The following is an 18238-nucleotide window of genomic DNA, read 5'->3' as shown; positions in this document are numbered from 1 at the left end:
CAACCATGCAGACATCTTGGAGGTGACTGCATTAAAACCATAGGCCATTGTAAACCTGTTGTATATCACTGTTTGCTGCAGTTAGCTATTTAAAGCACTGTTTATGTTGAAGGCAAAGGGGAAATCAACGTACAGTTGACATTAAAATGCACTTTATGGTAATGAACTAAATTACAACAGAAGCTACAGTAGATACTGTAATGCAGATTTTTTTCCTTTCTTTTCAAGTGCTCTGCTCTTTAGGAAATATGACCAACACTAAAAGCCTGTAACACACATTTCAATCTATCACTTACATGCTTTCCCACAGTGGTACTGTGACCGCTTAACAGTAATTGAAATTTAGTAAAAGAATAAATCTATGGTTAAAATAATTTCGGAATCTGTACATACAACTTATATCTTTGTACCTGTGGTAAGAGCAAACAGTTAAGGAATGCAGACCCAAGTGTTTAACCATTGCCAATGTAGACACGATATTAAATACTAAAACATTTAGCAACACTTTGCAGCATACGAAGGTGGTTGTACTGTATTAGCAGACATGTCTTCTTCAGTATTAAACATTACTATTCAAAGTGCAGTCTGTGAAGCAAATGAAGGATCACAAAAGACTTTTCAGGTGGAACAGGAAACCTAATTTTGGACAGACAAGGATGTGAACCCTGTTTTTCAATTATATTTCATCTTCAGACAAACCCTATTCATAATGTTGTCGTGGAAACACATTTGCTTTGGTGAGGGAGTTTATCACGATGCACTATACACTTGTCATGTGTCGTCTCTATCTACATACATGTAATCTTAGCTTCTCTGTTCCCTACCCAAGTGTATTAAGTTTAGTTAAAGAGACTGTTCAATGTTTTCGACAAAGAATGTAAATGACACAATGTCACCATGTTTTGTCGGACTTAACTTAGGCCACATTTTAACCCATTACTGCCCTGGGTATGTTCTCATACCTATTTAATGCCTATTTTCTCTGTCACAAATACATCAGACACTGGGTAGCAAAGGGTTACTGGTATAAAGGGAAAAACACTTATGCATTGTTTCTCAATGTGGCCAAATTTTCTTTAGTATTACTACATATATAATGGTTGCATGTCTAAAAGTTATGAATGTGTAGTGCCACTGAAAAGTTGTCTGACCCATTGATGCATTTCAACAATTTCTTTTTTGTCTGTATGGAAAATCAGCATGATCTATATATATATTGCTACAGACATCAGACAGGGGAGCAGAAAAAATAAACATGTTCAATTCAAGCCCAAATTATATGGAACCGAATTCAGATTTACACAATGGTTCACACCCCAAAAAACACAACAAAAAAAACACAACCTGTGACTGCATTAAAAAACAGCTACAATCCATAAACACTGTTTTGCGATTCATATATTACATAAACACAGAATACACTAATGCAGCTTTTTAGTGTTTAGCATATTAATGTTACAGATTTTAACTGGGGTTTCTTCTGGACAGCCATACAGTACTAATGAAATGCAAAAGGAAAAGCACTGACATTGTTTGTAAAGTAAGAATTGACATACAGTCTGTTTTCAAACACAGACCCCCAACATCACACTGTATAGAACGTTAAATAAATCGCCCCTCTCCATGAAGTGTGTGTGTGTGTGTGGGGGGGGGGGGGGGGTTATAATATCCAAAACCAGCCATGCTGAACTGGTTTTCAGATTAAAATGTAATCTTTTACTTTATAGTAAACTTACACAGTTACAAATATATCAGACAATTCTAAATTTGCTGTTGTTGTTGTGCTATAAAGTCCAACATTGTGTTGCTGCTGAGGAGAATCACATATTGTAGAACAGTGAAGCCTGATGGATAAAGACACCAGATGCTGACTGATTCTAGAAATACCATTGTTTTATTATGAAGCCAGGGATGGAAGCCCTCCTTGATAACAAATTATCCTATATATTGAGATGGTCATACAACAACCCCAACATATAACTGAGATTAAAATAAGACCCCTATTACATAACAGTTTCACCCATTACAGGTTTTAATGCAAGCTTGATTAGCCAGTGTATAGGTAACAAGCTCTGGTGTGTCATCTTAAACTCATTGTGAAACCAGGATAGGACCAAACTGCTATGCAATGGGAGTCTTATTTCCATCTCTGTATAATGACTCATGGTAGTATTCCTAGAATCTTTTTGCTTATGGACTGCCATGTTGCAATGCTTTCTATAACAACGCTATGAATAGCCCAATTTCACCATGTTACAAAGATTCCAAAAAGGACTAAAACATTCTAATATACTCCTTGTTGTCCCAAGACATTCAATTAATGAGCATGTCCCCTTTCAGGGTCATGATCTTGGTGAGAATGGCCTCTTCAGTACCTTTTAACCCCAGCAAAAGCAGCTGAATATTATTGAGGTACCATGTAAAGAGCTAAAAAGAATAAATGGTCTAGTATACCACAGCCCGATTCACATGTAAAACTCCCCACATAAAGCACCCTCCTCTGAGTCACACCAAACTGGAGGATATCTGTTGAGTCCCAACACACAGACTTTTCTTTCACCAAATGTTTGTTCATTCAATTTGCTTTCCACGGCTCCAACCACAGAAATACTTGTCAATTCGAACAAAACTCCTGTTACACTGACTCACCCTGTTCGAATTGGATAAATCACTGCAAATCTGAGTGTGTAATCTTTCAGATCCAGGATGACATGAATCGCAGGCAGCGGTGTGGAATTCCTCCTGGGAGTCAGTTTCATGAGGCTAGTCGGTGAGGCAGAGGAGGTAGTTTGATTGTGGTGAGCTGGTCTGGCTAAAGACATGTTTTAGAAACACATGATTGAGACTCTGAAATGAAGTGAACAGCTGAAGATTTAAAAAAAGCCCAATTCTAGCAGAAGTAATGGATCCATCTACTTTACTTTTCATTTCCCCCTCATCTGTTCCCAGATTAGCTGGTATAATTGGTATAACTGCAGCATATTATCTTCTCTGGTCTGTTACAAGTAGTTACACTATTCTAATGAGGAGTCTCCAGGTGTCCTTTCTTTAAATGCTTGGTAAGAGCGTAGCCTAAATAATGATACGTCAAAGTGCTTTAAATGTCCAACTGCCATGACTAGTAGCATGATTAATGAAACATAAGTTATGGTTCTATTAACACAAACATGCACACAATAATTTTAGTATGATGCACGGTTCCAAGTTAGAAATGCAATAGAGAGTAATATGTTATATCGAACGATGGAAGCTCACTTTAAAAGCTGTGTATGTCAAACATGCATTATTGTTAGTGTTTCTGTGTGAGGAGAAAGCAATGAGGTATATCAATAAGCCATGATAATCTAAAACTACTATCGTTTTTTCCATTTGTTTGTTACTCTTTAAAGGCAGAAAGATGAGAGCAAGGCTTGTGATTCTTCACAGGTTTGCGAATTCTACTTTGAGTTAAATGACTACACTATACAAGAAGCTGACTGAATGCCCCACATGTTAGCAGTCCTATTATTCAGGGACAACTTGATTACTCCACAGCTAATTGTAAGGGAATGATGTCTGCATCACCAGCAAATTTCCTATTTTGGCTATATTAAAAGGTGGGTGTTTTTGAAATGATATATATATATATATATATATATATATATATATATATATATATATATATATATATATATATATATATAGTGTGCAAATACACTCATAAAAAGGCACAATTATAATAATTTAAATTTTACCATTTCATCAAAATGGATTATTTCTGACTTGGTTGGCATTAACTACTTGTATAGGATATCAGTTCAATTAATGTCATACATTTTTTTTGATACATTAAAATCAGGCGTTAACATGGTTTCTCATTGATTTGCTGTAGCATACAGTGGTAAATAAAAAAAAAAAAAACACACTTTTATTCCCTTGTTTAAAGAAGGCAAGCATTTACATACTTCTGGCAAATAAAAATAAAAAAAGATCACTTTTTATCTGTGTTCAGTATCTGTGAAATGTAGCTCTTTGGTGTGCAGCATACCTGTACATCGGCACTCCAACATACTACTGGCACAGATTGCTATACCTTAGATTCCCAAAGTCCCTTTTTTGATGAATAGCATGTTTTAAAGCAAAGGCTTGGAGATGGGGATTAAATAATGAGCTGTAGATCCCTGTTGTTTGCACGTTAGAAGGTGCCACTATTCTGCTCCTGGGTTTTTAGTGCCCATCACTTTTTTATTTTTAAAGTAAAATATATATATATATATATATATATATATATATATATATATATATATATATATATATATATATAATCTAAAATATATAATATATAATATATATATATATATATATTATTTTAAACAGCAATAAACTGCCATTTTGTCCTCTTTTTGTTTGTTTGCCTCCGCTGTTGCCGATGGTTCACCAAAATGAGTCTTAAAAAAAAAATAAAAAAAAAAAAATAATAATAATAATAATAATAATAATAATAATAATAATAATAATACAGTAAAGGGCAGGCAAAGTCCTTGGTTTTACTGTAATAAAAAAAAAAACAATCTTCTTGAAGGTTAGGTCACAGGTAGAGCCTGCACTGGCTCCCAAGTCTTTAGTGTTATCAAGGCCGTGTCCCGGCCCCTCCAATTAGGATGAGTGGGCATTCTCCAGCAAAGGTGGCCCGTCCCGATGGATCGACGGAAGTGTGTGCTCCCTTTTGTAGGTTTTGGGGGGAAGCTTGGGGATGGTCTGGGAGGTGCTCTGTCGGGGCGGGACGGGAGGGCCGGCCGTGCCGTGGGGCTCAGAGTCCTGGGATATCAAGGGCGGGGACGGCAGGTGCTTGCGGGTGCCCAGTGGGGAGGGCGTCTGCGGGGGGAGAGGGGTGAAGGGCAAGGGGCTGCTTGGGAAGAAGGTCTGGCTCAGTTCGCTCCTCCTCCCCAAGGGCGGGGGCTGCAGGTGTAGTGGAGAGCTGGAGAAGACATCCGGTGTCCTCACGGGCTCCCGCGGTGGCAGTGTGGGCGGACTGTCCGGGGGCTCTGACACAGAGGTCCGGTCTGGCAGGGGGTACCGCGGGGAGTACACCTTCGATGTGGGCTGCCGGGGAGGAATGGCGGGAGGGCTGTCCAAGTGCTTAGACCTAATCTTGAAGAGAGAGCGAGAGAGTAAGGAAGGGTATAAGGACTTTGCTTGTTACGTAGCAGTAGTGTGTGGACAAGGTCACAATGCACATATGCACCTCGCTGACCTGGAAGTTCACCATTTCTAAGTCCCACATAGAACCACCACTGCTTAAGATTTGACGTGTAAGTGCTCCAAATACTGCCACAATTGCCATTTTCAGTCCGTACACACTGACTACGCACTGGGATATTGTCAACACCGTGTAGATAATAATACGGCTCAATTCAAAATAACATTAGAATGTACAAGTCTAAAATTCTAGTATTTGTCTTTGATACAAATTATTTTTTTATAAATAGGATGAGGAAAACTGAGAAATGCTTAATAAGTATTTGTAATTTTGTATTACCGAATATTGATCTTAGTATAAAACACTTATACAACGCAATACAAACCAGTCTTTTTATGCTATTAACTAATAGGGTCTTGGACTTGGCTAACAATTACCAACCAAGAAGTTGAATCTCTGCACAGTCACTGTCTCCTGGAGCCTCTTGATAACAGCCCTCTGTCAAGCTGGGTAGAATCACTACACCCCAACCCTACCACTTCAGAGCTGTGCTCTCTCTTTACCACCAAGCTGAAGGTCACTCTTCTCAGGTAGCCAGAGCTGAATGACTGTTGATGCACCTTGTTTGGTGAAGAGTGCAGTTTGCACATCCCTACCTTTGAAGGAGAGGATTCTGCTGGGGCTGAATCTGGCCGCCTCCTTGGGGGAACTGGTGGAGGGACAGGACCGTCCTCCTGGCTTCTGTTAAAGCTAACTATTGATGAGACAGAAGAAGATCCTATTGGAAATAAGAGAGCTTACATGTATCACAACATACTGCATTGCATACACAAAGCACTGATTAGGAAGTTAGAGGCTGTTTTAACAACATACTACATTTTAGTTGCTTTCAGTTGATTTTTTAGCAACTTTATATATTTGTTTATGGCACCTGCGATTCTACAAAAAAATAAAGTGACTAAACAACCTTTGAACACAGCCCTAATGTTATCATACATATAAATACAAACCATTTTATTAACACCTGAAACGAATGCCCCCTTTATTTTTGTGTATGGACCCACATGTAGTAAAAATGTGAATATTTCGGGTAAGTGCAGGAGCCCAATTCAAATCAAAACAATGATCAATTTGAAAACATACCTTATAATTTTGCAAGACTTTTAGATTTCCACTATTGATCACTGGTTTGATTTGACAGGAATGTTTCATAGAAAATAGATTAAAAGAAACAACATGCACAGGGTTTCACTGCATATGGAATGACTGGGTTTATGATTACATTAGCGTGGTAGGTGTTAGAAAATAACTAGTGCACATCCTGACCAGTCTTCTTTAACAACTACAGTATTGCGGGATAACACCAAGCTCCAATGATCCTCAATATCGTCTGTTCAATGGGTGCAGCTTGCAGGGACTGCTCTGCCAATGTAATACAGACTCGACTTCTCAACACTGTATGCAGAAAATTACTTTATAGTAGACGAATTCCAAGAATGGGCTGCAATCAAGTCTGACTGACTTTTTTGGTGTCTAAGTTACTTAACAAAGAACTACAACTGCAATAAAAAATTACAGTAAAACTTCCTCAGCACAAACCTGAAGGTAACAGCAAAAAAACAGATGACAAAGGTATTTTAGGTTTAACAACATTCACATTAATTAACACAACACTTCAACACACTAAATGGGGTATTTTAAACAACACTGTACACGGAGGATTCTGAGTTATCAGAGTTTGAGTAAAGAAAGCTTTACTGTATTAAAAGCTTGTTTTTATAGAAGCGTTCACAGTCACACACAAGAAATCTGAAACTTGTAAATCAGACCTCGCATGGAAACGTTTAAAACAGGAGGGAGGCTCAGAACTGTGGCAAGTGGCAGATGGTGCCTCTTGAGAGGTTAGGCCGTACTTTATCAAATACGGATCTCTTTTCTTTTTATTGGGAAATACAGTGCCTTGCGAAAGTATTCGGCCCCCTTGAACTTTGCGACCTTTTGCCACATTTCAGGCTTCAAACATAAAGATATGAAACTGTAATTTTTTGTGAAGAATCAACAACAAGTGGGACACAATCATGAAGTGGAACGAAATTTATTGGATATTTCAAACTTTTTTAACAAATAAAAAACTGAAAAATTGGGCGTGCAAAATTATTCAGCCCCCTTAAGTTAATACTTTGTAGCGCCACCTTTTGCTGCGATTACAGCTGTAAGTCGCTTGGGGTATGTCTCTATCAGTTTTGCACATCGAGAGACTGAAATTTTTGCCCATTCCTCCTTGCAAAACAGCTCGAGCTCAGTGAGGTTGGATGGAGAGCATTTGTGAACAGCAGTTTTCAGTTCTTTCCACAGATTCTCGATTGGATTCAGGTCTGGACTTTGACTTGGCCATTCTAACACCTGGATATGTTTATTTGTGAACCATTCCATTGTAGATTTTGCTTTATGTTTTGGATCATTGTCTTGTTGGAAGACAAATCTCCGTCCCAGTCTCAGGTCTTTTGCAGACTCCATCAGGTTTTCTTCCAGAATGGTCCTGTATTTGGCTCCATCCATCTTCCCATCAATTTTAACCATCTTCCCTGTCCCTGCTGAAGAAAAGCAGGCCCAAACCATGATGCTGCCACCACCATGTTTGACAGTGGGGATGGTGTGTTCAGGGTGATGAGCTGTGTTGCTTTTGCGCCAAACATAACGTTTTGCATTGTTGCCAAAAAGTTCGATTTTGGTTTCATCTGACCAGAGCACCTTCTTCCACATGTTTGGTGTGTCTCCCAGGTGGCTTGTGGCAAACTGTAAACGACACTTTTTATGGATATCTTTAAGAAATGGCTTTCTTCTTGCCACTCTTCCATAAAGGCCAGATTTGTGCAGTATACGACTGATTGTTGTCCTATGGACAGAGTCTCCCACCTCAGCTGTAGATGTCTGCAGTTCATCCAGAGTGATCATGGGCCTCTTGGCTGCATCTCTGATCAGTCTTCTCCTTGTATGAGCTGAAAGTTTAGAGGGACGGCCAGGTCTTGGTAGATTTGCAGTGGTCTGATACTCCTTCCATTTCAATATTATCACTTGCACAGTGCTCCTTGGGATGTTTAAAGCTTGGGAAATCTTTTTGTATCCAAATCCGGCTTTAAACTTCTCCACAACAGTATCTCGGACCTGCCTGGTGTGTTCCTTGTTCTTCATGATGCTCTCTGCGCTTTAAACGGACCTCTGAGACTATCACAGTGCAGGTGCATTTATACGGAGACTTGATTACACACAGGTGGATTCTATTTATCATCATTAGTCATTTAGGTCAACATTGGATCATTCAGAGATCCTCACTGAACTTCTGGAGAGAGTTTGCTGCACTGAAAGTAAAGGGGCTGAATAATTTTGCACGCCCAATTTTTCAGTTTTTTATTTGTTAAAAAAGTTTGAAATATCCAATAAATTTCGTTCCACTTCATGATTGTGTCCCACTTGTTGTTGATTCTTCACAAAAAATTACAGTTTCATATCTTTATGTTTGAAGCCTGAAATGTGGCAAAAGGTCGCAAAGTTCAAGGGGGCCGAATACTTTCGCAAGGCACTGTAAGTTTCATATGGATGTAGTTCTGTGTTAACTACCTTTGATCTCTTTTGTTGTTCACATTCATTTTACTAACGCATAGGTAGTTCATGAAAGCCAATTTCTTCACAGGTTGTTTCGGTATGCCAGTATTTTCAATCCAAACACATATTAAAAAATGCAGAGCTATGGGTGTAACTCAGACATCAAAAAGGACTTTTAAAAACACACATTCTTGGTTCTTCCAGTCCAGGGCTCAAATCAGTTCCTTAATTATCTGTTTGGACCTGGAAGATTCGGTTAAAGAAATATAGAACTTGACTAGAATGGAATGGACTGGACTGAAAAAGCCACAGGAAAGCATATGAATGTATTTGACAAGAACATGGCTTTGTAACAGTAAGAGTCATCACAAGGAATGATGGGAGTCCCTGATGGTTAGGCATGCATGGCATTGGAATTTTAAACAGGAGTGCGTCAGCAGCAAGGAGGCTAAAGCTTGACAATAGGAATGCAGTTCTGCAATGCTGGGCTGAAGCAGGCAATTGAAACCTGATACTAACTTGGGCCGTGGGGCAGTGAAACTGAGGCAAAGATGGTTTCGCTGTCTGTGAAAAGAAACAAGAGACACCCTGAGAGAATGCTAAGCATTATTGGCTACTGACATAAATGGCTGTTGTAAGACAAATACTTCAATATGTCAAAGAGGAAATAGTATGGATTAGTAAGTAGTTAGATGGTACAAATGTGTATGAACCTCCCTCCCAACGAGCCTGTTGGATTATGTTGGGTACCTGTCAAACCTGTGTGTAGGACCACAGAATAATCGCCTGCACATATAGTATGCAAATATATTGTTCTGCCCAATGTATCGAAAGACCATCTGTCTACAATAACTCTTTTTAGATGATCCCCTCGAGCAAGTCTGGCTTCAGTTTGAAAGAAACACAAATTAAGGTTAACTTTTAAGAAGATAAAATAAAAACCAGAATATATTTCAAGGCAGCTGACTACTAAAACACTCATATATAATGCTCCCCACTTGATACTACTAGTCAGGGGTCATACTTGAGAAAATGTGCTCTTTGTGTTATTCCTTATAACCAGATTACAGGGGCATTGTGGGAAAAATAACCACAGCACCTTATAACTGGACAACTTACAACAAAGGGACGACTGTAGAATCTAAAATGCTAGCAAGTGCAACATAGAATGGGCTCAGCAGACACTCTGCTAAGACGTACTTGAATGGAAGGGGCTGGGCGGGCCAGAGTCGAAGACGCTGCAGATGTCCGTTGTGCTGGATGCGGTGGACGCCGGGGGTGGAGTCAGGGGTGTCCGAGGAGAGTTAGGGGCGGACGGTGTGCTTTCCATTTCGCTGTCGGGGATTCGGCTGTAACTGATTTTGCGCGGCTCGTTCTGCAGCGGAGTCGGGTGTCTCACGGTACTGGGCCTAACGATTGAGGGTCGTACGCCAGGAGACTTCATGGGACAGCTGTATCTCTTAGGCTGCAGGGAAGAAGAGGTAGAGAAATATAAAGCAAAAGCAGTGAATTGGGGTGCTAGCTAGTGCTATATTTTCTCTAGTTTTATGATATACACTGAAGTGGAAATATAGATAAAACGTAAAAGCCAAGTTCCTGAAAGAGTCCCTAACTGATGTAAAGCTTCACAATAAATCTCAGATTTTAAAAACATTTCCTTTGAATTTATAATGGTTAACCTATGCTTTACCATACGTATATGTGGTTTACGATGTGTGCTCGTGCTTCACCATACTTCACTACATTCTGCTATGCTTTCTCCATGGTATACCAAAAGATCACGATAGTCTTTATTTAATTTATTTCTATGACAGTCCATTGGCTCTAATAGCTATACAGCATTGCTGCTGGGATTATACACACTTCACCCATCTGAAATTTACAGGACAAAGAAAAATGTACAATACTCATGCACTTTTATAACTATATATGATAGTCCCAGACAAAACAGAATATATCTTATTGCCTTCTAAACTGACATCAATGAATTGTTATTATAGTTAATATCAGTATGAAGCAACACTTACAAATCTAGGTAATGACTTGGCATTGCGAGGCTCTATTTCCAATGACTTATTGAACAAATAATCATCAAATTCCTTTTCCATTTTATCTTCCATGGGATTCAAATTTTCAAAGAACCTCTGTATTTAAAAAAAGAGACAGATATTTTTAAATAGCATTACCCAATATGTACTACTGCAAAAATAAACAATAAAAGCAATGTGGATGTTATTGTTTTATAGCTACCCTTTTGCGACCGGTTTCCTAAGCCTTTAATCTATTGACCTCCATTCATTTTTACAGCGGCAGGTTTTGTACAGATTAATACAGGTAGGTATCACAGTGGGTTTGGACCCATTTGCAGTATTGTAAACACGAATACCGATGATGGGGGCATACTGGCGGTAAACTGGCAAATCCGACTGTCAGCGACACCTGCTGGAGAGGGGGGTGAACTGGAATCACTTAAAACTCAGTTCACCCGTAACTGCTTCTTGCTCTTTGTTCAATGAATAACTTGAGCTCTGCTTATTCTTGTGCAAAAGAGACACTTGACTCTCTGTGTAAAAGGAACTGATACACCCAAACTAAAATCACATGAGCTGTTAAAGTGTTTGTTTAGGTTTTACACATTTCATTATAAACATAAAATGTTTGGTATTTGATAGTAATGTTATGCTAATAAGTGGTCATCTCTACATTTAATTTTTCCAAATAAAAAATAGAAAAAATAAATGTCCCTTTCCATTACAAGTGTGTAAACTGTTATTTTGAATTGTTGGTTTACTAAATCATACAGAAACAGAAGTGTAGTTAGCTAGGAATTTGCAGTGGTTTCCGGTCTTGCACTGTGTCTTGGTTACTTTAAAGGTTCGGTCCAGTTAAACAGACTGCTTACATCCCCTTTAGTCTGGTTACTTAATGTTTTACTGTAATGTTACTGTAACCATTTTATAAGGCTCAACCCGCCTTGGATATAGAGATTTCCAAACTCACTCGGATGTCGTTTTCCACTCGTAAGCAATAGGGCTGATTCTGGTACTGCTGAATCTCTCCTGTAATTTCAGCAACTTTCCTCCTTTTACTGAAGTTGATCAAGTCCTTCCCATGTCTCTTCAGAAAATCTGGATTGCCTTCCTCGGTCTTCAAGATATTAGTTAAATAAATTCCTGAGTAAACAGAGAGGGAGGGTGAAGAGTCAGTGCTTGTGCAACACACACTGAATGAGGTACGAGTGCATTCACTGTACCAAAGGGGTGAAATCAAGACGTGAAAACTCAAATGAACAGAGAGCCTGGGATTTATAAACAGGACAGGAATAGCACAGTAAAGAAGTGATAAATCCAGCTGTATCATTTGTAGCCCACTTTCCAGGGCGCAGCACTGACCAGGGAGACCCATAACCATTGGTCACCCCTCAGTCCTACCTACCCGTCCCGCAACAACCTTTTGTGGGAGCTCAAATGGTGAAGGAACCGGCAAATGCATTTTGCCTGATCATCAGTGCCACCTTGTGGGAACCTACTTCTCCTTGTGCCAGGAACATTTAAAAAGAATCTGTTCTGGGACTGTAAACCACTTACCAAAGAAAGGCACGCAGGGTGGGTTGATAGACCGGAGCTTAGCCAAATATTTCTTATAGTGGTCTTCACTCAGCTCGTGAGCTTCCTCTAGAATCCTCCTCTGCCGGCTTGGGATTTGCTGAAGAAGAAAAAGGAGAGTGGGTTGTTAGGCCCAACAATTCCTAACCTGGTTGTACCGATTTCATGGTACATTATCCTGAGAAACACAAACATGTTCACTGCAGTGGATCCTAAAGCACACCTCAAACGTGTGGTCCAGCCTGTACACAGGGGAGGAGTTCATGGCACTCACAACCTCCAGGACACCGTTAAAGTTGTTCAGCTCCTGGAAAACCTGCAGGATCTCGATTATTCGAGCCACCACCACCGACCGTTCTTCCAGGTTTTCAGTTTCCACAATGCTCCTTTAAAAAAAGAGAGAATGCCACAAATGACATGAAGCCATACATTATAAACATTACTGTGTGTGCATGTTTGTTTCAATGAATGATTGTGAGGCTCACAGCTTCTGAACACCTTGTTGGATTGATGTGAAAATATACAGCTTTATAAAATGACAGGGGAATGACCACGCACAGCTGAAGATTGTTATGAAACTCTGAAAACACACACACTGGCTATTAGGACCTATGAGTATATTAGTTTGCGAGAGCACATCCGTGTGATTGGCTGTGTTAGGCAAGCACCCTTCAAGCTGTTTATCTTTGCCATTACATTCAACTCCAAGGCTGACCTGCATCAACAGCTCATTGAATGTAGTGTGAGGAGATTCACTTAACTTTATTGCTTTGTTGATTGCTACACTTGCAGACATCTAAACTGTCTAAACTGCTGGCCTTGAATACTTCATTCATTTGATGCGTGAATTCACAGCTGGAGCATTCTGGCAAAATGCCTTTAACGTGAACTTTGCATTGTGCTTTTTTTGGAGAGGAAAAATATAAACCAGCAAATAAACCAGCAAGTAAACATTTAGCATAATATACGCTCCAAATAGTAATAGACTATGCAAATATTTAAATTAATGTATATCTTTTCTAGACCTGTATAGTTAGGGGGAGGAGGTAAAGGAGGTACAAGGCTGCATGAATTAATGTTCACACTGGCATGCTAAGTGGTAACTTCTTATGTTTGAAAACCTGCAAGTACTCTGACACTTTAAATGTAAAAATATTGGTGCATTTTAATCGTGCTACCTTTGCCATCTTTCAAAATACTGTCCAACAGTGCCACCTTCTGGAACACAGGAGACTCTGCAGGCTGCACCCCAGAAGCAGTGTATGTACACTGACGAAGTCGATGGCTGAAACGTTTGTCTACTTGACTTAGTTTCCTATAAGTTTTACCTCATGTTTAAGCTTCATTTTCAAAAAATGTTTAATTAAATCCAAAGCTTACTTTTCAAACCACAGTGTGAGGTTGGTTGTGTGCCTAATCATTTTGAGGAGGTTGGGAGAGTTGATTTCCTTGTCTTCTTTTGTCCACACACTGCCCACCAGCTCTGATGGCTGCACAGCCCTAAAAAGATGAAAGAGTGCACTGGATTACTGGGCCTGAAGAGCATGGCGTGGAAATGTGTAGAGATGGAAATTTGACATTCAGATTGGGGTAAACTGTTTATTTTTTGTGCCGATTTGAATTCCTGTGCCAGTTTTGCTGGTGGTAGGCCGAGATCCTCTGAACTCAATTTACTTTGGGCCTGGTTCAAAACTGGAGAGGAGACAGACAAAGGTCATGGCCAGTGTCCAAAGAAAGGACATGTCCACTGCAAAACAAAGGGGCAGTAAGTCTAACACTGTCACATTACAGACAAAGGTGGAATTCCACAATAAGTGCATACAAAAATATATAATTAGAAGTGTGGAGTTATATTATTATCTCATTCCACGTTATCCATATCCAGTTCAAGATGCCATATCCAAATCAGAATCTCTTGCTTCTTAATATTAAAAAAAATAAAAATAAATGTAATGCAAATTATTGGGGAGTCAATTCTTTGCCCCCCCCAGTAAAGTATATGAAACAAAAATTAAACACATCAGCTGTCACAAGGCAGGCATATATATTTAGCTGCGTCCCTGAATCCCACCCTGGCCTGTATTTCCACTATTGTGAAGTATTGTGTGTTTTGTAGAATCAGAAACAATAGGCTACTGAACAAAAACAATGCACGAACAAGAGCCAGCAATTGTAACTCCAAGGTCATCAAGATTCCAAAAAACGTCCTGTGGAGATTTAGGATATTAAAAATAAAGAAAACAGTACATGCCCCCCCCCTGTCAGAGCCCCCCCCATTGATCAGAAGAAATGCTCATGAACAGATTTCAGTGAAACTCAGTTACCTTTTATGATAACATTCATGCCTAAAGAAAAACAAAGAAACAGAAAAGCGGTTGTGAATACCTGTAGAGGTCCGATTCGAGTAAGGTGAGCTGCCGTGCGATCTCAATGGGGTGCAGCGTCAGCAGGTCAAAATGCTCCGTCTGGCCAGGTTTGCTTATGTGCCATTCTATAGGCGGAGGGGAGCTTTCAAAGGTAATGTTGTGATTTGGTCCATTTGCTTGCGCCTGTTTTTTCCTCTGGATAATTTTAGTGATAGATTCAACCCATTTTCTCATTGCTTTACCTGAAACAAATGGAAGTTACACAGACGGTTAGGAGCATCTTAAATTTGTTAGAATGTATTCATAAAATAATTTGCAAATAGGCAAAGAATGCCCTCTATATTTGATACCACAGTCAAAACTAAACAAATCCACAATTTAGTTATCTTAATGCCAACTTCTCATTTAGTAACGCCTCACCTTTCACTTACAACGGTGGTCCACGGAAAATTCTGAAACGTTTGTGTCTTCTGTAAAACCACACATGTATTGAATGTATTTTTTATCTGACATACAGATGCTAAATATGTTTTGTCGCAATACTCCTTTTTAAAATCAAAACCAATACAAAACCTTCACTACAATTAAACCCTGAAACTGTTAGGTAAACTGGTGTTATTTGGTTTACAACAGAGCCTATGGTCTTCCTTATGGCTTTTCATATTCATACCTTTGACCTTTCCTATAAATTCTTCTAATTCTCGTAGCAGGCCGGCGTCCCTCTCAAAATCGTAAAAGTGGTGCTCCACCCAGTGTCTGCAAACATTCAAAACTCTGAGGAGGAGAGATGTGAGTTAGACACAGTGAAGCAGGGTGATGGAGCCAAGGTGGCCAAAAAGAGTCGACTCCAGGGCTGGTCAATTCTGGGGTACAGCCTCTAGGAAAATATTCACACTTTCTTCAGTTTGGCTCTTTTAACCAATGCATTGTTTTGTTTTAGGTTTTGGATAAAAACAAAAGCATGTACACCTTTTTAAAATGTAATTTACCTTTATGACTTATCGGTTGCAGGAATTAGCTATGGAATAGTGAAAATTGGTTCTCATCCTTTTTCAATTTGTTTGAAGACCCTGGAGTAATCAAATATTTCCTTTGATGTATGACTGTTCTATACATAACCTTACTCATGTATTCATGTCATTAAAATTGTTTAAAACCATGGTTGGCAAATGTGTAGGAGTCAGGACTCCATTAAAGAATATTCAACTTTACTTCCTGTCCCAGCCTGACTTTCGGATAGCTCATTTTGCATGTATTTAAAGACCTAAATATATTTAGTATCCAAGGGGTAGGAATGGGATAAAATGGGCAATATACGGTCAGTTGTGCCATCTAGAAAACTGATAACATTTTGGGGTACAACTATGAGAGACGGTTTCTTCACTGAAATATTTGCATACATTTGAAGATGATAAAAAGGGCTGCAAATGCCCCCACATGTGTACCATTAATTGACAAGGGACATCCAACAGTATATAACTTACTGAACTCCACAAGATGTCTCTCTCAGTAATTTTTGATAGTAGCAAACAAATTATGCTCTGTGAACATTAACATGTAACAAGTTTTATAAGCACAAAAATAAAGAAGCATTGTCTAGTCTACTGAGAGTCTTTTTTGTCGATTCATTTGTTTTCTTTTTTCTGGCTATTTTAGAACTCCTTAGTCCTCATCGATATGCTCTTTTCCAATCGTTTCCATGGTTTCAGGTCAAATATACTGGCAATTGCCACATTCTTCCGCCGATGGCTGCCTACCTGAGCTGCACTGGCTGGACGTACTCTTTCCTGAAGCGCTTCAGCTCTGCGCTCAGGGGCTGGTCTCCATTCTCCACAGCAGCCTTGTCAGCCTCAGTTGGGTTGGGCTCTGGAATTGCAAACCTTACGAGAAACAAATAGGGCACAAGTCAAATCTCTTACTGCCATAGGGAAGGACAGCACGACACAGAAACACACATTACTACAGGCTCTCGAAAAACAGCCCTGTCCGCACACAGAGCCAATTAAAAAAAAGCGACTGTCAGCCTTGGGTAAAATGAAGTGTATAGTTTAGAAGCATCACTTTATCTCAGTTACTAACCTTGCTTTTAGTAGCTTGAGAAGTTCTTGTGGCTTGCAAAACGATCGATATGTTGTTAAAAATGTTCGTACAAAATTAGGATCTAGGGAAAAAAAAAAAAACAAGAAAAAAAAAAAAACACAAAGGTGAAAAAAAAAGAAAGTTTCTTTTTGGAAAATGTTAAAGCAAGCAGGTCAAGCCCCAGACTGATCAAGAATTCAGCAAGCAACACATAAGCCTGTAGGACATACAAATACCGTAGAATCATTTCTAATTAATCTCAGGTGTGGCTAATTAAAATCATAGCTGCAATGCAGTCTTGTCTGTTATCCTTAGTATGTTATATTGTTCAATCATTTTTTTATGTAATGCCTGAATCCCCTTACTCATGTATAAATAAACACTTAATAATGAAAACAGTTATAGCTTATATAATGAGGAAATATTTAAATATTAATCTCAATTGTGAAAGAAAATTCAAACATGAAGAATTCAAGTTGGCCTTGCTCCTAATGCAATGAAGTGGCTACCATTCAGTAACTCCATCCTCATTTTTATTGGGTTATTGCCCAAGTTCTATTACATATTAAACTGTCTCCACACAATTTTGCTGTTTGGTTTATATACACTGTATATGTCTTCAGGGAAGGAAAAAAAGGCGCAGACATTAGTGCACATTTTAGCAACAATAAAAAGTAAACAAAAATATTTTGACCGACGTTGCACTGGTGAGACTATTTCAGCAGTTAAACAACAAACACGATCACACAATGGCTTGTGTGTCACTCGAGCAGCAAGCTGGAAGAGATCCACGTCAGCCAGCCTCCTCAGAGTGTTTGATAAGGCAGGGGAGCAGGGGTTAGTCGACGTGTTTGTTCACATGATTAATCTCTAGCAAGTCATTCAAACTGGGCAACGTGTAACAATAACAGTTTCAGAGCGCATTTACAAACAATCAGCTTGGGATTATTTTACAAAGGAAACAGACGTTGGACTGACGCACAAGGCCCGCTTTGACACTTCAGAGAACTTTTAAAAATAGAACTGCAGCCTTTAGCGCAGCACATTTAAGCTGGGAGAGGGATGTTAAGTGGAGGTTTTTAAAAATTCATTTCAGTTTTTATTTTTGTAACAGTATGAAATTCTTAGAAAAGCACTTATGCCAAGCAGTTACCAAGGAAAAAATAAGGTTTACAAATGAGCAGTCTGCCACTGGGCTATTGCCTTGGTGGATATGGAGAGAGGGGGGGGGGGGGTTGTGGAAAACAGGAACTACCCCCCTGCCCCTTCCGTTAAAAAACAAACTCACAATTATTTTACTGAGTGGGTTGTTTCCCTTTGCTTTTTATGAACCGGTCAATGGGAACACTGATCAGTTGGTTGTGAGGAAATGCTCTTATTAGGTTCTGATAAAACCTGACGAGTTG

The 18238-nt window shown here is 39.3% G+C and overlaps 1 protein-coding gene across 4 annotated transcripts in view; it reads right to left on the bottom strand.

Moving 5' to 3' along the window:
* Nucleotides 1-4346: 4346 nt before the first annotated feature.
* LOC117402902 (son of sevenless homolog 1) overlaps nt 4347-18238 on the bottom strand; it is a 68469-nt gene continuing 54577 nt past the window's right edge. For 2 of the 4 annotated variants that reach the window (XM_034004515.3, XM_034004520.3), the window contains 13 exons: nt 16833-16914; nt 16511-16633; nt 15424-15527; nt 14773-14995; nt 13768-13887; nt 12611-12773; nt 12370-12487; nt 11783-11955; nt 10810-10926; nt 9983-10247; nt 9302-9346; nt 5836-5957; nt 4347-5130 (listed from right to left, as the gene is read on the bottom strand). In XM_034004515.3, coding sequence (XP_033860406.2) covers nt 4636-5130; nt 5836-5957; nt 9302-9346; nt 9983-10247; nt 10810-10926; nt 11783-11955; nt 12370-12487; nt 12611-12773; nt 13768-13887; nt 14773-14995; nt 15424-15527; nt 16511-16633; nt 16833-16914 — 2150 coding nt within the window. In that variant the 3' untranslated portion in view covers nt 4347-4635. The remainder of the gene's footprint in view (nt 5131-5835; nt 5958-9301; nt 9347-9982; nt 10248-10809; nt 10927-11782; nt 11956-12369; nt 12488-12610; nt 12774-13767; nt 13888-14772; nt 14996-15423; nt 15528-16510; nt 16634-16832; nt 16915-18238) is intronic. The other 2 variants (XM_034004518.3, XM_034004517.3) reach the window with 2 other exon arrangements.

Source organism: Acipenser ruthenus, chromosome 5 (assembly GCF_902713425.1).
Source record: "Acipenser ruthenus chromosome 5, fAciRut3.2 maternal haplotype, whole genome shotgun sequence".
NCBI classification, from domain to species: Eukaryota; Metazoa; Chordata; class Actinopteri; order Acipenseriformes; family Acipenseridae; genus Acipenser; species Acipenser ruthenus.
The sequence above is the reverse complement of the archived record's forward strand: the minus strand, read 5'-3'. Positions and strand labels throughout refer to the sequence as shown.